Source organism: Ornithorhynchus anatinus, chromosome 13 (genome assembly GCF_004115215.2).
Source record: "Ornithorhynchus anatinus isolate Pmale09 chromosome 13, mOrnAna1.pri.v4, whole genome shotgun sequence".
In the NCBI taxonomy this organism is placed as follows: Eukaryota; Metazoa; Chordata; class Mammalia; order Monotremata; family Ornithorhynchidae; genus Ornithorhynchus; species Ornithorhynchus anatinus.
This window is the reverse complement of record NC_041740.1, coordinates 37,739,109-37,759,352: the sequence shown is the minus strand read 5'-3', so window position 1 is coordinate 37,759,352 and position 20,244 is coordinate 37,739,109. Positions and strand designations below refer to the sequence as shown.

Here is a 20,244-nt window from a genome sequence, read left to right as displayed (position 1 = left end):
TGGGACACTTCTCCTCTCTGGGTCTTCGTGTTCACCGTTTCCTCTTTTAGGCTGTAGACTCATGAAGGGCAAGGGACCTCATCTTTTATTTCTCTTGAACCTCCTCTAGCCTGGATCACTGCACAAAGTCAACGCTCAGTAAATACAACCGTTTCCATGTGGCCTCAGAAAGAGCATGAAACTGGGTATCAGGAACCTGGGGTTCTATTCCCAACTCTGACACTAGCCAGCTGGGTAAGCTAGGGTAAATAATCGCTCTGTGCCTCAGTTTTCTCATCTGTAAAATGGGGATAAAATACCTGCTCTCCCTACTTCTTGGGCCCTATATGGGACAGTGTGTCGGGGTGGACTTGACCGGACCAACTCCATTTTGTCGAATGAGTCGCCAGAAGCCTGAGGTGAGTACATCACGACCACTGGTGTGGTCGGCAGATCTGTGGAGCAAACTTCAACTGGTCTTGCTGACAGAGAGTGGTGGGCTCCAGAAAGAGGGGAGGGGATCTATTGCTGATAACAAAACCAAGGTCCCCAGAAAATGGAAAGTGATGTGTCGCCACAGGAACTGTCAGCAGAGAAAGGGTGTAACCTCCTGCTACTATTGCTGAGGAGGGAAAGGGTCCCCAGAAGGGTGGAATTCGACCACACCTGCCCTGATTAGCCAAGAACACACCCTCAGAATGCCACCTGAGTGGAGAGCCTAGATGGGCCAGATGCTCTATAAAATTGGCACTTAGAAGACAGCTGTTTGTAGCAGGACGAGAGTGCTGACGCACAACCCTACTCAGATGGCCAGTACCGGTAACTCCATGAGGAACCCACTTGGAAAGTAAGTATCCCCTGCTGTTGACTTAGAATCGAGCTAGGTGTCCCTCCTTAGTCTGGAATGTGCAAAACTGACCTAAAGGCCATCCCTTAAGGACCTGGTGCTTGGTGTTTATCTGTGTTATCCTCGGGAATGGGTTATATCAGGTATACCTTTGTCTCTCTCTTTGGGAAACTCATGTTCTGTGTATTAACGTTGGGGCTTGTGGCTGTAGAAACCTAGCGTCTTCCCGATGAATGAGACAACTATGAGCGGCTTCAAGGAGCCAGCTTCTCTGGTATCTACAAGTGCCGTTGTAGATACAAGGTACTCATGTTGGACACAGTCCCTGTCCCACATGGGGCTCACACACTACTGTGAATGTGGGTGGGCAAATAAAGAAACTAGTATCCTAAATAGTTCGACGTGGCTGGTCTGTTTTACCCCGGCTCATACCGAGGGTGGAAGTCGGCTCCCCAAACTTGGGTCTTAACAATAGACAGAGACTGGGATGATAATAATAATAATGATGATGGCATCTGTTAAGCATTTACTATATGCAAAGCACTGTTCTAAGTTCTGGAGAGGATATAAGGTGATCAGGTCATCCCACAGGGGGCTCATCGTCTTAATCCCCATTTTCCAGGTGAGGCAACTGAGGCACAGAGGAGTGAAGTGACTTGCCCCAAGTCACACAGCTGACAAGAGGCTGAGCTGGGATTTGAACCCATGACCTCTGACTCCCAAGCCCGTGGTCTTTCCACTGAGCCACGCTGCAATCATCTTGTATCTATCCCAGAGCTTAGCACAGTGCTTGGCAAGTAGTAAGTGCTTTGTAAATATTATACCTCCCAGGTGAATCCAAACCAGCTTCCTGAGGAAGAGGTCCCCCTACAAGAACTCTGCCCCTCGAAGAGGCTTCAGCTACCCCTCCAGAGCTTCTGCCACCAGGCCAACCAGGTGCAGGATGAATATACGAACTGGGCCATGCCTTAGGGGACAGCGGAGTTCAGGACAAACTTGGAGAGCATGGAGAAGACGTCTTTGAATGGTAGAATGTTTTCACTGTGTTTGCAGATGGATTTAGAGAATGAAAAAAAAGGCAGCAGGGGACTTTGTCGAGCCTTACTGATGTCAGAGCGGGGTGAAAGTGGCGGGGGGTGGTGGTGTGCTCTTTTCTAATAATAATAATTATGGTATTTGTTAAGCTCTTACTATGTGCCAAGCACTGTTGGGTGCCAGAAAAGCTGCAGCCAATTCTGGACTGGGCTGTGTAATGGGTGGGTCCAGAGAGGAGATGGGAGGCTTAAAAGGAGGGAGTTGGAGAGAGAGAGACAGACAGACAGGGAGACAGACTGAACCAGAGGCAGAGAGCAAGATGCAAAGAAACCAAAAGAGACAGAAGAAGATAAAGGGACAGAGAAATAGCCGAGAGACAGTAAGGGAGACAGAGAGGCTAAGAGGAGACAGAAAAGGGGAAACAGAGACTCAGTGAGGGACAGAGAGATATACAGGCCAAAACAGAGAAACAGAGGCAGATCAAGAGATAGAGAGTAAGAGAGAAGCAGAAGCAAGAGAAATAGACAAAGAGGAACAGAACAAGGGACAAGTGAAGCAGAGCCTGAGGCAGAGAGTGGTTTCACGTGAACGAAGCTAAAAGCGCAGCTGTACCAAGACTCCGAATCCACCCTTCCCATCTCCAGAGGTGAAGCTTGAATGGCGAACTGTGAGGTGAAGGGATTGGGAACGCTTGGGAAAAGATGAACCAGAGTAGGCGAGAGGTGCCAGAGGAGGAGGTAGCACTATAGAGAGGGAACACTGTTCCTGAGTCAATATGGAACCCAGAGCCCAGATATAGCAGGTTCAGGAGAAGCCAGATCCAATTCCCTCCTTGTGCTGAATTCCTCTCTGCAGAGGCCAGTACTGTTCTGAGAGGCGGGAGAAGAGTGGGAAGGTGGGAGGGGGAATTGCCGTCAGAGGAGGCTATGGATCCAAAATGTCCCTTGCCTGCATGGTTGCTCCTCCAATCAGAGAAGGAGTCTTCAGGCTCCCAAGGAGCCTTGCTGCCAAGAGTCTTCTCGAGGAGGTGGTCAAGAGGGCAGGGGGCACCAGTTGTGCCTCGGAGAGTTTGAAAGAAAGCTTGTGCTGAGGTTGGCTCTGCAACTCAGGTGCTATCAATCGTAGCACCCCATCCTGGGCCAAGATGCCCTGGTTTTTCTCTTTGTTTCCTAAGTCTAGGTCCTCTGAGACCTAGAATTTTAAAGCCCAGGAAGTGTTCCCATGAGTCTTGAGGATTACCCTTTCTCCCCAGAAAGCGGGCTAACTAAAACCATAATTAATCTTACTAGCAGAGGGGAGGAGAGGTGCGGAAAAATACAAGGAAATGGGTATGTAAATCAGCAGATAATACAAATAGAAGACAATGCATATTATAACAAAGCAGGACAAGAGAGATGCTAGAATGTAGCTGGGCCCTAAAGAAGAGGTTAATCAATCAGTCAATCAATCACTGGTATTTTTGAGTGCTTACAGTGTTCCAGTTACTCTGCTAAGCACTTGAGATAGTATCATAGTCTGCCCTGCCATCAGGGAGCTTAGAGTCTAGGTGGGGAGACATTGAAATAAATTACAGATAGGGAAAGGGATAGAGTATAAGGATTTGGACATAAGTGCTGCTAGGCTGGGGAGGGATGAGTTTCTAAATGCTTAGGGTGGTGGGTCTAAATGCAGAGCTGATGCAGTAGGGAGGGAATATGATGGGGGAATGAGAGGTGAGTCAAGGAAGGCTTCTTGGAGGTGAGGTGATTTTAGGAGGGTTCTGAAGATGGGGAAAGCAGTGGTGGTCTGTTGGCTATTAAGGTGGAGGGAGTTCCAGGCGGGAGAGAGGCTACTGGGGGTCAGTGGCCTATGGAGTTAAGCCTTCCCTTGACAAGATTGAATTTCAAGTTGGCCCAATTGACTCCCCGAATCTATCCTGGTGGGGGACCAGCCCACTCGGATCCAAATATTTTTTAAATTGCTTGTGGCTGATACAATGTGTCCGGGTTGTGCACAGCACCTTTAAATAGCCCCTCAGTTCCTAGATGGGTAGGCCTGGTGAGGGCACCTGTTCCAAGGGCCAGGGCAGCTCTAGCCAACATCCCCACTGGAACTCTGAAGGGAGCCAGGGGTGGAAGTGTCATTCTGCACTTTCTTCTTCCTTTGCATCAGAGCTGAGCTGAGGTGTTCCCGCTCTTCTTCTCCAGGCCAGTTCTGGTCTGTGGTGAGTTTGAACTCTTACATTCTGGGGATTTTGGGGTGTCAACTGAACCTAACTCAGGCCTGTTGAGCTCTTCCCTTTGGCTGACCAGTCCTGGCCCCCTCAGTGGCTGGACTAGGGACCCTTGGGCTGAGCTGAGCCTACCTAGGGTCCCTGCTGCGGCTCCAAGCCACTTGACCAACAGATTCAAGATGGAAAGGACAGCCGTGGAGTTCTGAGCGTCTCTAGGTCTCCATTTCCCTTTCCTGGCTCTTTCTTCTCACTCCCCAAAGCTCTTCCCCCTCTACATCATACTTTGAGCCTGGAAAATGAAGAGCAGCTGTATGCAAGCAGTTTTTTTAAAATGGTATTTGTTAAGTGCTTACTGCATGCCGGGCACTGTATTAAGTGCTGTTGTAGATACAAGGTACTCATGTTGGACACAGTCCCTGTCCCACATGGGGCTCACACAGTCTTAATCCCATTTTACAGGTGAGGTAACCGAAACCCAGAGAAGTTAAGTGACTTACCCAAGGTCATACAGCAGACAAGAGGTGAAGCTGGGATTAGAACCCAGGTCCCTCTGACTAGCAGGCCCATGCTCCATTCACTAAGCCAAGCTGGCAGGGCAGACTAGATTGACCCGTGACAAGCCCCTTAGCTCACCCTCTGCAGCGGATAATACCCATCTTCACAGCTCCAGGCTCTCTGCTCGACTCCGGCAACACCTGGAAATGAATCCTGGAGCCGCCTACAAGGCTCTGGTGAGTGACATCGGCACTTTGGACTTCTCAGGACCGGCCCAGCCCTGCGCCCTGCTACTCACCGGTGACCGGTCCTTCCCGGTGCTCGTGGACACCAAAGGGCAGGTCCTTGCTGCCGCGGCCCAATACGGGCAGGGCCGGATGGTGGTCCTCGCCCACGAGAGCTACCTGAGCAACCCTGGCTTTGCCCGCTTCCTCCGCAATGTGGTGCAGTGGCTGAAGCCCCGCCCGGATGCCCTGGTCAGTGTCCAGGAGGGCCTGGCACCCCTCCCTGGGTGCAGCCCAGAAACGGCTGGTCCCGAGAAGCAGGGAGTTCAGGTCGGGGTTCGGATCTGTGATGCCTACAGGCTGGAGCGGCCGGAGGACCTGGTCCAGTTCGTGAAGGCCGGGGGAGGGCTGCTCATCGGGGGCCAGGCCTGGTACTGGGCTAGCCAGCACGGCCCGGACCAGGTGCTGTCTGACTTCCCTGGCAACCGGGTGACCAGCGTGGCCGGCGTCTACTTCACCAGAGGCTTGGGAGAAGTGGGGACCGTGAGTGTCCCAGAGAAAATGCCCAGGATCCCCCTGCTTGTCCAGTGAGTATGCCCCCTACTGAATACCGGCACTTGTCACCCTCACCAACCTAGCATTCAAGGGCCCAGAGCCAGCCGGCCTGTAGGAAATTGGGCAGTGGGCTTAAGGGAAATCAGACAATGGGTCTAAAGGAAATCAGGTAGTGGTCTTGAGGGAAATCAAGCATCAGGTCTAAAGGAAATCAGGCAAGAGTTCTAGGGAAAATCAGGCAGCAGATCTGATGAAATCTCGCAGCGAATTTAAGGGAAATCAGGCAGAAGGCATAAGATACCTTCTCAAAGCTCTGCCTCTCCATTTCATTCCTCTTTGGTTTGACTTTTTCAGAACTCTAAGCTGGAAGCTGTGGGTCCTGGGAAAGAGATGGATGTGGCTGGAGGGGGTTTTGGGTAGACAGGGCTGGGTCCCATCAATCAATTCCAATCAAATCCAAACGCTCGTCCCCTAGGTGGGGAGATGAAAGCTGAAGGTTCCAGACAGGCATCAGGCTGCGGGAACAACCTTGAGTGCTCCTTTTCCTGGAAGTCCGGCTCCAGTCTGACACGCACCCCCCCCCCACCCCACTCCCTGCCCCCATCCCCCAACACACACTTCCTCCGGTGGGCTGGGCTGATACTACCTGAACCATTTCTCTCATTTTCCAGGCACGGGCTGGATGAGACCCAAGACTTGTCGCAACTTCTGCTGGGAGTCTCCAAGTTCAACCTACAGGACACGGGGCATCCCTCCTCACTGCTGGTCCACGGTGCATTGGCCTTCCCCGTAGGGCTGGATGAAGCCCACGGGGTATTTCTGGCTGCCGGGCACCATGGACGTGGCCGAGTGGTGGTGGCTTCCCACGAGAACCAGCTCTCTGCCCCCCAGATGAAGACGTTCATCCTCAATGTCGTCCGCTGGCTGCTCAGGGGCAGGAAGGGGACGGTCGGTGTCGGCGACGGCTTGAGCGAGCTTCGGGCCCTGCTGGCCAACGAGGAGGTCTCGTGTGAGCTGACTGGGCTGAGGGAGGACCTGAGTGTCTACTGCTGCAACTCGTACAGCGCCCTCCAGGCCCGAGAGATCCAGGAGTTTGTGGCAGAGGGAGGCGGTTTGCTCATCGGGGGCCAGTCCTGGAACTGGGCCCTCAGCCACCCACACCTCTCTGCCGTCGCCGACTACCCAGGCAACAGAATCCTCAACCCCCTCGGGATCAGCATCCTGCAGAGAGGGATCCAGGCTGAGAAGGTCTCGCCTCTGCCGGCACCAGGAGGCCCACGGGCCTACCACCTCCGCAGGGCCCTGGCCCAGTTGCTGCCGCTGGTCGGACAGAAGACAGACCCGCAGCCCCCACTGTCCTTGTGGATCAGGAAGCTGGGGCAGGATTGTGTGGAGCTCCTGAAGATCCCTGCTGAGACCTCTCCCATCTTCTCCTCCTTCCACCGGGACCTGGAGACGCTGGTGCAGGCTGGGGGGGTCCCCAGAGTCAGCAAAGAAACCCCGTTACGGGCCAGCTCCAAGGAGGCCGTCTTGCTCGGTATAGCCACCGAGCTCTACCGTACACACCCAGGTGTCCTGATCCAGAACTGTCCCGAGGAGCCCCAGGGCCCACCGCTGACCATTCTCATCAATGGCCAGAACAAGGGTAGGGGATCTTCCACCACCCAGAGGGAGTCAAGAAGGCTTGGGACCATCTGCGCAATGGCAGGAGTGGAAAGGACCAATTTGTATAATGATAGTAATAACAACAATGGTATTTGTTAAGCACTTATTACGTGCCAAACACTGTTCTGAGCAATGGGTTGAAGCAAGTTAATCCTGTTGGACACAGTCCCTGTCCCACGTGGAGTTTGAACTCTTAATCCCCATTTTACAGTTGAGGTAACTGAGGCCCAGAGAAGTGAAGTGACTTGCCTAAGGTCACACAGCAGACACGTGGCAGAGCCGGGATTAGAATCCAGGTGCTTCTGACTCCCAGGCCTGTGCTGGCTTATTGGAAAGAGCACAGGCTTGGGACTCGGAGGTCATGGGTTCTAATCCCGGCTTCACCACTTGTCAGCTGTGTGACTTTCTCTGCGCTTCAGTTACCTCATCTATAAAATGGGGATTAAGACTGTGAGCCCCACATGCGTCAACCTGATTACCTTGTATCTCCCCCAGCTCTTAGAACAGCTCTTAGAACAGTCGAATAGTAAGCGCTTAACAAATACCATCGTCATCATTATTATTATTAAGCTACACTATGGAATGGGTTCTCCCCAGTTTCCTACTTTAGGTGAAAAGGGGGAGCGGTAAGCGATGTCTGCTGAATGATTCCAACCCGACTCAGAAATCTTTGGGTGGGACAAGGTCAGAGGTTGAGAGAGAGTGATTGGAGAGTGGGAGGGGGTCCCTGAGGGGATTTAGCCCAGTGGGTGATGCCCCAGGGCACTGAATGAGGGGAACCTGTCCCACCAATTATGCTCTGTTAGGTTGAGATCCATCTATCAATCAATCACTTATGTGGCACCTGCACTCTTGGAGTCATTGCGTGGACCTTATCTTGAGATTGACCTCCTTCAGTTCTCCCTGAGAAACCTGCTTCTTTGTCCAAACACCTGCATGAGCTCTAATAGTAATACTTTCATTCATTCAATTCTATTTATTAAGCGCTTAGTGTGTGCAGGGCACTGTACTAAGCTCTTGGGAAAGTATAATACAATGGTGATATTTATTCAGGGCTTACTTTGTGCTAAACACTGCTTTTGGCACTGGGGGAGATCTAATACAAACAGGGTAAATAAATGCAGTCCAATACAGTTTCTGGGCCCCTGCCAGGTGAAGAGACTTGGAGAAGCACTGGACTCTACCTCCCTCCATGGCAGACGGCTGTTCTGACGTTCCCACCCTCTGCCACCGATGCCAACCTCCAGGTAACTGACCCTCGTGGGGCCTGCCCACGCCTGCCGGAAGCGAGGCAGCGGCTGAAGCTGAGTGTCTGCAGGGGTGGACAGAGTGGGGAGGATGGTCTCAGGGTCCTCACCTCCTTCCTCCTCTTCCCATCCCTCTCTCCCCCTTTGGGTTTAGAAAAGGTCTACCCGGGAATGTGACCCAACCAACAGCTGCTTGCTGCTAAACCTATCGGCTCCGAGATGTAGGGGGTGGTGAATGGTCCCCATGACTGTAACAGCCGGATTTCCATTCTCACTCATCCTAGGCTTCTGGCAAAGATGGAGTGGCCTAGTGAAAAGTGCCCAGGGCTCAGAGTCTGGAGACCCGGATTCTCATCCCAGCTCCTCCATGTGCCAGCTATCTGGTCTTGGGACGAATCACTTGACTTCTCTCTGCCTCAGTTTCTTCATCTGTAAAAGAGGCACTAAATACCTGGTGCTCTCTCACCCTTGGACCAAGAGCCCAATGTGGGACAGGGACTGTGGCTGACCTGATTATCTTATATTATAATATTATTTTATGTTGTATTATGCTATGCTATCATCTCAGTGTTTGACACATGAGAAGAGTTTAATAAATACCACTGAGGGGTTCCAGTCAGAGCCAGAGGTGTCAGCCTTTCACTGTGAGTGCAGGGGTGACCGGTTAGAGGGATTTTAGAGGGGGATGGGAGTAACGAGGGGACCCCTGCAGTTCTCACGGTCTGGTCGGTTCCGGTCGCATTAGGATCGAGTGCCTTGATTCGGTTCTCGCATCCTTGTGATGGGGGGGACCGTCCCCCACCGGGCCCTCTCCCCTCCCCCAGGTGCAGGTGGGCTGCCACTCGGATGACCTCACGGAGGCGGAGGAGCTGAAGCGCCCCCCTGTGGTGACATCCCGGTTTGACGTCTGCTCGGAGAGGGTGACCGTGTCCAGCCTGTGGGGAGGCCTTATGTACATCGTGCTGCCCACGGGATGCCAGCTGGACCCAATCCCGGTCACCGTCCGAGGGGCCATGCAAGCCCCTTTCTTCCGGCTGGGTGAGCCCTGGCCTTGGGTCAGGGGGCTGCCGGGGTGATGGGAGGGGAGGGCGTCTCTGGATATCCCAGGGACCTTTTCTGGTCCCCGGATGCTGGGCCAGAGCTCATATGGGAACACTTTTCTTAGAGAGTCGCCCCCCCCCCACCACACCCAAAGTGTTTTCTTCTATTTAAGTCTAACTGGCTGCGCCCATCCCAGGAAAGTGGAAGGAGAATGAGGTCTAATGGGGTGGCTGACACTCAATATCCTAGCAACAGGTTCAAAATGGCAGAAATGAAGGGAAAATGGAGGACCATGTCCCAGTATCCCAGATATGGGGTAGAAGTCCCAGAAGGCTGAGACCACATTGGGCATATTGGACCAACCCCCTGGAGGATGCTCTTCACTCACCTCTCACAGGGAGCCCATCCCAACTTAATGGGAAAATCCTAAACATGCTTCTCACGACAAATGGGGCACCTGCTACTGGTGTCTTGGCATCTGGGAGGCCCAGATTCTGCTGCTTCCCCTTCGCCCACTGGCAGCATCCTTTGACAGCTCCTCCATCTCCCTCCATGCCAAATCAGGGGAGACCAGTCCTTCAGCCTGGCACAAGACCCTCCGTCACCACCCAGCTCCTTGGGCCGAGCTGGAGACAGATAACCTGACCCTGACGGTGCCCGCTGAGAACATCTGCCTCCTGGACAGCCCGGAGCCTCTCCTGGACATCTGGCAGCAGATCATGGGAGCGGTGTCCAAGCTGGCCGCCGTTCCCCAGACTCTCCGCCGGCCGGAGAGGATCGTGGCAGACGTGCAGATCTCGGCAGGTAAGTAATAGGTGGTGGAATAGTAATATTAGCAGTGAAGTGCTTGTTTTGTGCAAAGCGCTATATTCGGAGCTGGGAAAGAAATACACGGATGCGGTCTGGATGTGGTCCCTAGACCAACAGACTCACAATCCGAGACTGAGGAGAGGGCCTGGGAGGTTGGAGACAGACACAGTGGAAGCGGCGCTGTCTAGTGAATACAGCACCGGCCTGGGAGTTACAAGGTCGTGGGTTCTATTTCTGTCTCCTCCACTTGTCTGCTGTGTGACCTTGGGCAAGTCACTTCACTCCTCTGGGCCTCAGTTCCCTCATCTGGGGATTCAGACTGTGAGCCCCTTGTGGGATCTGGACTATGTCCAACCTGATTATCTGGGATCACAACAGTGCTTCGAACAGTGCCTGGCACATAGTAAGCGTTTCAAAAAATACCAGAGAAAAGAAAGGTGCCGGACCTATCAGCTCCATAGGTAAAGGTGAACAAAAATACACAACACGAGATTCAAGTACAAAGGCAAATTCCACCCCATCCTGTCGGAAAGTCCATGGGTCCCTACAAGGGGTGCTAGGGTGCTGGTGGGGAATTAGGGAGCGTTCGTCTGACAATACAGCCCATTATAGGGTTCATTCAATCATTCTATCATATTTACTATCATATTTATTGCAAAGCACTATACTAAGTGCTTGGGAGAGTAAAATGTAACAACAAACAGACACATTCCCTGCCTGCAATGAGCTCACTGACGGCATTGCCCGTGGTGAGGACCGCTGTGAAAGTTTCCTCAATGCCAGCTCTGTGACAGCACCACTATTACAAACTAGGATCAATGGATATTATGTATGGAGCACCTACGTAGTGTGGAGCACTGTACTGGGCCATTGGGATAGTGCAATAGAGTTAGTTGTATACCCAGTCCCACACCAATCACTCAGGAAGCTGCAGTAGAAGGAGATAATAAAAATAATAATAATAATAATGGTACTTGTTAAGCACTTACTGTGTGCCAAGCACTGTTCTAAGTCCTGGGGTAGATAAAGGGTAATCAGGTTGGACCCAGTCCCTGTCCCACAAGGGTCTCAAAGTCTTAATCCCCATTTTACAGATGAGGTAACCAAGGGACTGAGATGTTAAGTGACTTGCCCGAGGTCATTCAGCAGGCATGTGGTGGAGCCGGGATTAGAACCCTGGACCTCTGCCTCTCAGGCCCGTGCTCTTTCCACTAGGCCATGCTGCTTCTGTCAATTCGGTTTGTATTCTAGGAGCGTCTCCCCGTGTGAACAAGATACCCCATGGTTTCTCCCCACAGGCTGGATGCACGCCGGCTACCCCATCATGATTCACCTCGAGTCAGTGGAGGAGGTAGTGAACCTGCAGAGGATCTGGGAGAAGGGCCTCTGGGGCCCCCTTCACGAGCTGGGTCACAACCAGCAGCGGTCAAACTGGGAATTTCCTCCCCACACCAGCGAGGCCACCTGCAACCTCTGGTCAGTGTATGTGAGTGAGACCGTCCTGGGGATCCCCAGGCACGAGGCCCACACGTCCCTCCGGCCAGAGGCAAGGGCATCCAGGGTTAAGGCTTTCCTGGAACAGGGAGCCCCACTGAAGAAATGGGAAGTCTTTGTGGCCCTCGAGACATACCTGCAGGTAAATCACCCCTTCCCTGCATGTGTCCCCATCCTCACAGACCATCCCAACAGATACTTCCCCCTTTAAGAGAATCAATCAATCAGTGCCATTTACTGAGCACTTACTTTTTTAAAAATGATATTTGTTAAGCACTTACTAGCCAGGCACTGTTCTGGGGTAGATACAAGTTACTCAGGTTGGACATAGTCCATGTCCCGAATGAGACTCTCAGCCTTAATCCCCATTTTACAGATGAAGGAACTGAGGTACAGAGAAGTTAAGTGACTTGTCCAAGGTCACACAGCAGGCAAGTGGCATAGCCGGGATTAGAACCTAGGTCCTTCTGACTCCGAGGTCCGTGCTCTATCCACTAGGACATGCTGTTTGAACTATGAAGCATGCTGCTTCATGCTAATTACTGTGTGCAGAGCACAGTAGTAAGCCCTTAAGAGAGAACAATAGAGTAGGTAGACACAGATCTTGTTCTCAAAAGACGCCTTGCATCCAGGGGCTCTGCAACCTGTCCTTTTTGGTGCAATTCAGCCCACTAGGGCTCAAGACTATTAGGTAGAGGTGGTGAGGCCTGGTGGTTCATCCCAGCGCTTGGAGCAGTGCTCGGCACATAGTAAGCACTTAACAAATACTAACATTATTATTATTACAAATGTTACATCACAAATTACTTATATGAATGCCTGTCTCCCCCTCTAGACTGTAAGCCTCTTACAGACAGGGGATGTGCCTGCTACTTCTGCCATATTGTACTCTCTCAAGCTCGTAGTAAGTGCTCTCAACATAGTAAGCACTCACTAAAAAGTGAAGCAGCGTGGCTTAGTGGAAAGACCACGGGCTTGGGAATCAGAGGTTGTGCGTTCTAATCCCTACTCTGCCACTTGTCAGCTATATGACCCTGGGCAAGTCACCCAGCTTTTCCGTGCCTCAGTTACCACATCTGCAAAACGGGGATTAAGACTTGAGTCCCACATGGGACAACCTGATAACCTTGTATGTCTCCCAGTGCTTAGAACAATGCTTGGCACATAGTAAGCGCTTAAATACCATCATCATTATTAAAAACTACTGCTTGACCGTTTAATTCACGTTCTCATGCTGCGTGACACTTCAGACAGCCCCTTGAGTATGCCCCTTCAAAGAACCTAGGTATCCGCTCACTCCAAATCCGTAGTGCCTATGCACATCTTGATTCTATTTATTGCTATTGTTCTTGTCTGTCTCGCCCGATTAGACTGTAAGCCCATCGAAGGGCAGGGACTGTCTCTATCTGATACCGATTTGTACATTCCCAGTGCTTAGTACAGTGCTCTGCACATAGTAAGCGCTCAATAAATACTATTGAATGAATGAATGAATCCTTCCACCTGCCAAATGATTGGCTGGAAGTTTGCCTGATTGATATCGGCCTCTTGGGGGTTCAAGTGTTCCTATACTGCCTTTCTCCCTTTATTGTCAGTTGTCTGAGTCACAGATCTCACCTAGTTCAGAGTCCCACGAACCAATCATCTTCCCGGTGCAATGAAGGCCACCAGAAGCATCTGTCCACCCTGTCTTGATTGCTGCCAAAGGGGCAGCTGGGCTTGGAGAGGCTCATCAGTACTTGGAGAAACTGCCAAGTGGGTTTAGGGGAGGGTGCTTCTCTTGGTATCCCTCCCCAATGCCCATTGGTACCCTCAGAAGGGTTGAAGTCCAGGGCAGGAGGTGGATGGCACCAGGCTGATGGTACCGGAAGCTTTTTCCTCGGTTTCCCCCAGCTCCAGGAGGCCTTCGGCTGGGAGCCCTTCATCCAGCTATTCGCTGACTACCAGACCGAGACCGGTGTCCCGGATGACAACAAGGCCAAGATGAACTTGTGGGCCCAGAAGTTTTCTCAGCTGGTGAAGAAGAATTTGGCCCCTTTCTTCAAGGCTTGGGGGTGGCCCATTGAGGAGAAGCTTGCCCGAGAACTGGAGGAAACCTTCCCTGTGTGGCTAGAAAATCCGCTACTGCCCTACCTCTCCCCTCAAAGCAGTAATAGTAATTGAAGTAGTAACATGTACTGAGTGCCCCGAGGGAGGCAGAGTACTGTACTATATGCTTAGGAAGCACAGAATAAAGAAGTGGCAGGTTCTTTGATCACAAAGAGCTTAGACTTTAAGGAGGAGGCAAATATTTACAATTAGAGTGATCAAAATGAATAACTGAGTACAAGAAATATATACCTATATACATATGTTTGTATATATACTTGTATATATGGATATACATATATCCATATAGCTAAGGAACCTGTAAATGCATCTCAAAACATTTGCCTGGTGAGATCTTGGGTAAGACACTTAACTTCTCTGTCCCTCAGTTTCCTAATCTGTAAAGTGGGAATTAAATAACTGTTCTTCCTCTTCTATAGATTGTGAGGCCCTTGTGGAACAAGGACTGATTATGGTGTATCGACTTCAGTGATTTGCACATAGTAAGTGCTTAATGAATACTGTGGTATTAATAATAATGAATGATAATAATAGCAATAATAATAATAAAAACAGGGCCGGGGCAGGAACAAGCCTAGATTTGTTGGGGCAGGAGACAGAGGACAGTTTCCCTAGGTAAAGCATTATATTATGTCTGCACAGATGTATATGTACCCACACAACAGAAATCAATAATGTAAAAGCAATTTTTCAATCTATAAAAAATCATTGGTGAAAATCCACAGTGCTAAAGCCTAAACAAGAAGAACTGAGCTGCAACAGTTAAAACTAAAATCAGGTTTGAAATGCATTCTCTTGAAATACACGTCTTTGCTGAGCTGCTCTGCAGCTCACCAGCGTCGACTTGATTCATTAAGCTAATGAAGTGGGCAATTGGAAGCGATTGGTTGAGACTCAGAGTTGAATAATAAAAGCAGGTGGTTATCCTGAAATTAATCATATTTGGTTTTGGAATTATTGTTATTTGTTGAAATTCTAGTTAGTATACAATGAAACACTAGTGGATAGCATCCACCTTCAGGGCTAAAGGAGTGAGAGAAAAATCAAAGAATCATTTGGAGGTTGGATAGTTTTCCTATTGGTTGAGATACAATATTTTCTGGGTGTTTTTGTTTTGTGCGTGGCGTGGGGGGAGTAGATGGAGGTATTCTCACCGTGGTTATTTCCTGCAGTGCCCCTCCCTTAAATAGTTGACTTTGTGCGCCTTGTGGGCAGGGAATCTCATTACTGCACTCTCCCAAACACTTAGTATAGAGTTCTTCCCACTGTAAGCGCTCAGTAAATACGATTGCTTGATAGTAGAACCCTGGGCAGCACTAAGAGGCCTTCCCCGACTAAACCCTCATTTCCTCTTCTCCCACTCCCTTCTGTGTCACCTTTGCACCCTCATTCACCCCATTCTCAGCTATGAGGCTCTGAGATGTATATATCCTTAGTTTATTTATTTATACTAACGTCTGTATCCCCCTTCTGGACTGTAATCTCTGCACACGGTAAGTGCTCAATAAATATGATTGATTGATAGTGGAGCACTGAACAGGACTCGGAGAATTACCTACAGAGGAGCTGTCCTCCTCCATCAGTTCTGATTCACCAGGCCTCACTCTATTCCTCTACGTCTCCTTTGGTCAAGTCCCACTAGCGCAGAGTAGTGAAAATGATTTTTACTAAGTGCTTACTATGTGCAGAACGCTGTATTAAGTAGTGGGAGAGAATGCGCAGGTAGGAATTAATTAGACACGGTCCCTCCCCCTTGTGGGGCTCACAATCTAAGGGTTTAAGTGTTAGAAGGGATGGAGCGATGAAACACTAAAACACAACACGGACGAGTAGACAAAATAGGGTCAGAGTCTCGTTGGCGATGGAGGAGTACGAGAGCTTGTGGGAGCAGGTCTTCTTCCCGGCCTGTTTCCTCATGGAAACAGGGAAAGAAGTTCTAAACTTTAATGATTTGCCCAATATCAACTCCTCCAGCCGTGGGCTTTAGGAGAGTCAGAGTACCTGCAAACCCAACTCTGCACAATTATCCATCCCCTGCCGTCTGCTAGATTGGCCTTAGTGGGAGAAGAGGAAATGAGGGTTTAGTCGGGAAAGGCCTCTTAGTGCTGCCCGGGGTTCTACTATCAAGCAATCGTATGTACTGAGCGCTTACTATGGGCAGAACGCTATACTAAGTACTGGGAGAGCAGGATACGTTGGATGTCGGGGCTTGGGGTTAACTCCAGGAGGAGAGCACTTGCTGAGGAGCAGTTCATTCATTCAATCATATTTATTGAGCACTTACTGTGGGCAGAGCACTGTATTAAGTGCTTGGAAAGTACAATTCGGCAACAAATAGAGACAATCCTTATCCAACAACGGGTTCACAGTCTAGAAGCTTGATAACCTGATTGACTGGCAGGAAAATGGCACTCCGTACTGCTGTTTTCAGAGGAATCCTGAAATGAGATACAAATGTTTTAGTTTTGGGGGGAAGGTTATGCGGAAAATTCCGGAGAATTGTGTTAGAATTCAAACTCAAGCCCAAGGAAACTGTAGTCTCCAGTGCTGCCCCCAAGTTTGATAAGCTCCAGCCCAGTCCGTTATGCCCCGTCACCAGCATCGGCAAATCAAACCCTGATAACAGTAACGATGCTATTTATGATGTGCTTACTATGAGTCAAGCACAGGGCAATCGGTTCAGAAACAGCCACAGTTCCATTAAGGGTTCCTTTTCTAAGTCGAAGAATAGATGTTTTCCCCCTATTTTCTAGATGAGAAAGCGGAGGCCTTGAGAAGTTCAATGACTTGCCCTAGGTGACCCAACAGGGCAGTGGCAGAGCTGGGATTAGAGCCTGGGTCTCCCAACTATCAGTCCTGTGCTCTTTTCTCGAGGTCATGCCGTCTCTCATTAATCAGTTCTGAAACAATGAGATTAAAACTTGTCCAGGGACCATGGCCAACTAAGATTCATACAGCAGACACCAGCAGGGTCCTCCACACACCAGCAGGTTGCAAATGGTCGGTCCAAGGAGATCAACTGTGCTGTAAGCAGAAGAGGATCTCTTCCAAGCTAGGATGGTGAGGGCAGGAGGTAACGGGCTTTTGTTCAGTGAGAACAGGGATGTTTCCAGATGGCCAATTAGCAACACCATCTGGTGGTTCTTGGAGTCCAGTTGTCCCTTGCTCATCGTCCCTCCGGCCAGTGACCACAGCACCTTCTACTGGGCATCCTCCATCCCTCCCAGCCCCCGAGTATCCTTCCAGGCAGGGGCTCCTTCCCCAGGCCCCACGAGGACACAGCTGAGGTCTCCATCCAGCTGTCACCCTGCAACCTTGGGGTTGAGCTGGAAGATGGGGTCGGGGCTCTTCTGGGGAACCAATCCCCCCTGCCAAACCCCTCGTGGCTGTCACTCAGGGTTCTCAAGAGACGCATTAAGTTGCGCGTTCCCTGGGAGAAGTGTTCTCTCAGCCTGATGCAACTTTTGCAGCAAGGCTGGGGGGTGCTCAGGACCCTATAGAGGAATTCTGTTCCCAGGAAGGAAGGTGGGTGGGCCTGGGACCCTGTGCAGCTCTCCAGGATTTAAGGAGAAGCTTCACTGATATGGCAGCGGGACAAAGTGTGAAAAGCCTAGGTCTGGGAGTCAAGAGACCCGAGTTCTAGCCTCAGCCCTGTCATTGGCCTGCTGGATGACATTTGGCAAGTCACTTAACCTCTCCTCATTTGTCGAATGGGGTTAAAATTTCGGCTTTCCCTCATTCTGAGCCTGGGAGCCCTGTGGAGGACAGGGACTGGGACTGATCTGATTATTATGTATCCGCTTTAGCACTTTGCATATAAAGAGTGTTTAAAAATACCATTTTTTAAAAAAGCCTTCAATCCACTGATCCCTCCAAGTCCCTGGTAAAGCAACCTCTGGTATTATCTATCCATGATTCTGAAAGTGCTTTCTCAAGAAGCAATGTGGCCTGCAGAAAGACCACAGGCCTGGGAGTCAGAAGACCTGAGTTTCAGTCTCTGCTCTTCCACTTCCCTGCTATATGACTGTGAGCAAGCCACTTAAATTGTGCCTCAGTTTTCTCATCTGTAAAATGGGGATTAATACCTTAGCCTGGAAACCCCATGGGGTAAATGGACTGTGTCCAGTGTGATCATCTTGTATCTCCCCCAGCACTTACCACAGTGCTTAGCACATAGCAAGCACTTAATAAATACCTCAATAATTATTACTACATTGCTCCTAGTTCTCTTGCAATTACTTATTAAAGTCTGGCCCGAGCATGATTCTAAGGACCAAGTGAGAAACAAAATCAATTAATCAATCAATGGCATTTATTGAGCACTCTACTGGGTACTTGGGAGAGTACAGTATAACAAAGTTGATAGACACAACCCTTGCCCACAAGCTTACGGTCTAGCGGGGTAGACAGACACTGACATAAAGAAATTACAGATATGTACATGAGTGCTGTGGGGCTGAGAGAAGGGCGAATAAAGAGTCCAAATCCAAGTGTGAAGGCGTTTCAGAAAGGTGTGGGAGAGTGTATGCCGGTATACTGACAGCTAAGGAAGGATCTATTTCCTTTTCTCCACCCATTAGGGTTAGTTCAATCGTCTAACTCCATTTTATTCAAGCAGGCCTATAGCCAACCACCGAGTCTCTTTTTCAGTGACCAGAACAGGGGTGATCTTTTCTCAAGTGCCCACACAGGCACTCAAGAGTGATTGATCGATTGGATTGATTAATGAATTCTGTCATTATTGTTACTATTATTATTCTCCTGATTTTTTTTTTTTATGAAGCAGCAATTTAAATATTTCAGGGCTAGGCACAAATAATCAATCAGAGGTATTTATTGAATGCTTACTGTGTACTAAATTTGGGTTCTTGTGCAAGATCCTAAACCTTAGGGGATAATTTGGTCTCATGCTCCCTCAGTTCCGCTTGGCAGGTTGGAGAGAGAGAACTGAGAGAAAGAAAAGGACAAAGTAATCTCTCTGGGTGGCAGTGAGCTAGGAGGGTGGTTACTGTGGATTGCCCAGGAACCACTGTGCCAAGCAAGGCAGTGTCCGATAGGCAGTGGCCACGTGCAGACCCTGGCAGGCCTTGCAATAGTGGTTAATCCAGCTGAATTTGTGCACCACCCGGAAATGGCTCCTCCACTGGAAGTATTCCCGGTAGCGAGCTTCATCGCTGGCCACGCTGTGGAGGTGTTGGGCCAGAGCTTGGGGGTTGGGGAAGTCGTCTATGTGGATGAAGGCCTCTGAGGGAAGAAAGCGCTCATAGTTCTTGCGGGAGGGGCCCAGGACCACGGGCACGGTGCCCGAGGCCAGGGCGTTATGCCACAGCTTCTCGGTGATGTAGTCCTGGTGCTGCGAATTCTCGAAGGCCAGGTAGAACTTGTACTGGGACAGTGTGGAGAGGAGTTGACTCTTGGGGAGTGGTTTGTGTTGGCGCCCAAATACATCCACCTGGAGGTGTTTCTTCAGCTCCTCATAGTACTGCACCCGGCGGGAGGACGGGTTCCAGTTACTCACCGCCCAAGCCACCATCTTGGATTTCGGGGGGATGGTGAAGTTCTCTGGCTCATCCAGTGGCTCCAGCTTGCCATAGGGGGTAAAGAAGTCAGCGTCACTCCGATAGGACATGGTCATGTTGAAGAGGTTGTCCATGGCCCCTAGGTTGTGGCTGTTCGATGGAGACTCCAGATTGAACCAGACCCAGCGCTGGCTTGGGTCCCGGTGGATCTGGGTCAGCTGCCTTGGGTTGCCCTGCACGTCCCAGTGGTGGACGATCACGGCGTCGGCCGATGGCAACAAGTTGCGGTTGGCCGTGAAGTGGCAGTTGAGGTCACCGTGGAGCGGCGGGCAGCTCTCAAGGGGAAACGGCTGATGGAAGGGCCAGGTCCACAGCATAATGGCCAGCTGATGCTCCTGTTTCCCAGTCGAGCCCGGGACCACCTCAGTGGTGTTCACAGATCCTGGAGGTGACTGCAAGGGACACTGAAGATTCATTCTCCGCTCTCTGGACCCCTGGATGAAGGACAGCAAGCAGAACGAAGCCACGAACTGACAGAGCAAGAAGATGAGGACTTGCTTGGAACTGGAGATCTTCAGCAGGTAAGAGTTCTCCATGAGGAAACCTGGAACAGAGAAATCATCAGCCAGGCCAACTGTAAGCATGTTTTAGCAACCACCCGAGGGTCTTCCATCCCTGATTCAATATGAAACTGATCCCTTTGCCCTCCTCTGGGACAGAGAGGTGAGCTTCTGCAAGATCTCTAACACGAAGTCCCGTGCAAAGAGCCTTTGCTGCCTTGGGAATCAGCAGGCTGCTGCTAACAGGGAACTACTAACATGGAGCCCCTCACAAAGACAGTTTCTTCTCATAGTTCCTTCCCCTCCCTGGCTCTAAATCATGGTCTGGGTTAATAATAATAATGGTATTTGTTAAGCACTTACTATGTGCCAACCAGTGTTTTAAGTGCTGGGTTAGATACAAGGTAATCAGGTTGTCCCACGTGGGGCTTGAAGTCTTAATCCCCAATTTA

At 50.4% G+C, this 20,244-nt stretch overlaps 3 protein-coding genes across 3 annotated transcripts; 2 read left to right on the top strand and 1 right to left on the bottom strand.

Moving 5' to 3' along the window:
- Positions 1 to 4,743: 4,743 nt before the first annotated feature.
- LOC114815947 (TRPM8 channel-associated factor 2) lies at positions 4,744 to 5,383 on the top strand. The gene has a single exon (XM_029077386.2). The coding sequence runs from the start codon at positions 4,775 to 4,777 to the stop codon at positions 5,381 to 5,383; it is 609 nt and encodes a 202-aa protein (XP_028933219.2). The 5' UTR covers positions 4,744 to 4,774.
- A 113-nt stretch (positions 5,384 to 5,496) lies between these two features.
- Positions 5,497 to 13,767, top strand: LOC100092619 (TRPM8 channel-associated factor 2-like). The gene is made up of 6 exons (XM_039913854.1): positions 5,497 to 5,516; positions 6,019 to 7,045; positions 9,084 to 9,297; positions 9,865 to 10,104; positions 11,409 to 11,746; positions 13,498 to 13,767. The coding sequence occupies exons 1-6, from the start codon at positions 5,497 to 5,499 to the stop codon at positions 13,765 to 13,767; spliced, it is 2,109 nt and encodes a 702-aa protein (XP_039769788.1).
- A 4,951-nt stretch (positions 13,768 to 18,718) lies between these two features.
- LOC100092622 (3-galactosyl-N-acetylglucosaminide 4-alpha-L-fucosyltransferase FUT3-like) lies at positions 18,719 to 19,876 on the bottom strand. Its single transcript, XM_001521136.3, has one exon. The coding sequence runs from the start codon at positions 19,874 to 19,876 to the stop codon at positions 18,719 to 18,721; it is 1,158 nt and encodes a 385-aa protein (XP_001521186.3).
- Between the last annotated feature and the right edge of the window lie 368 nt (positions 19,877 to 20,244).

What these genes read in the sequence shown, in the direction of transcription:
- LOC114815947 (XM_029077386.2), top strand. Translation starts at nt 4,775, where the DNA reads ATGAATCCTGGAGCCGCCTACAAGGCTCTGGTGAGTGACATCGGCACT.
- LOC100092619 (XM_039913854.1), top strand. Translation starts at nt 5,497, where the DNA reads ATGGGTCTAAAGGAAATCAG. An exon ending in AGCCCCTTTCTTCCGGCTGG is followed by an intron (nt 9,298 to 9,864) that starts GTGAGCCCTGGC and finishes ATGCCAAATCAG; the next exon opens with GGGAGACCAGTCCTTCAGCC. An exon ending in CCCTCGAGACATACCTGCAG is followed by an intron (nt 11,747 to 13,497) that starts GTAAATCACCCC and finishes GGTTTCCCCCAG; the next exon opens with CTCCAGGAGGCCTTCGGCTG.
- LOC100092622 (XM_001521136.3), bottom strand. Translation starts at nt 19,876, where the DNA reads ATGCTTACAGTTGGCCTGGCTGATGATTTCTCTGTTCCAGGTTTCCTC.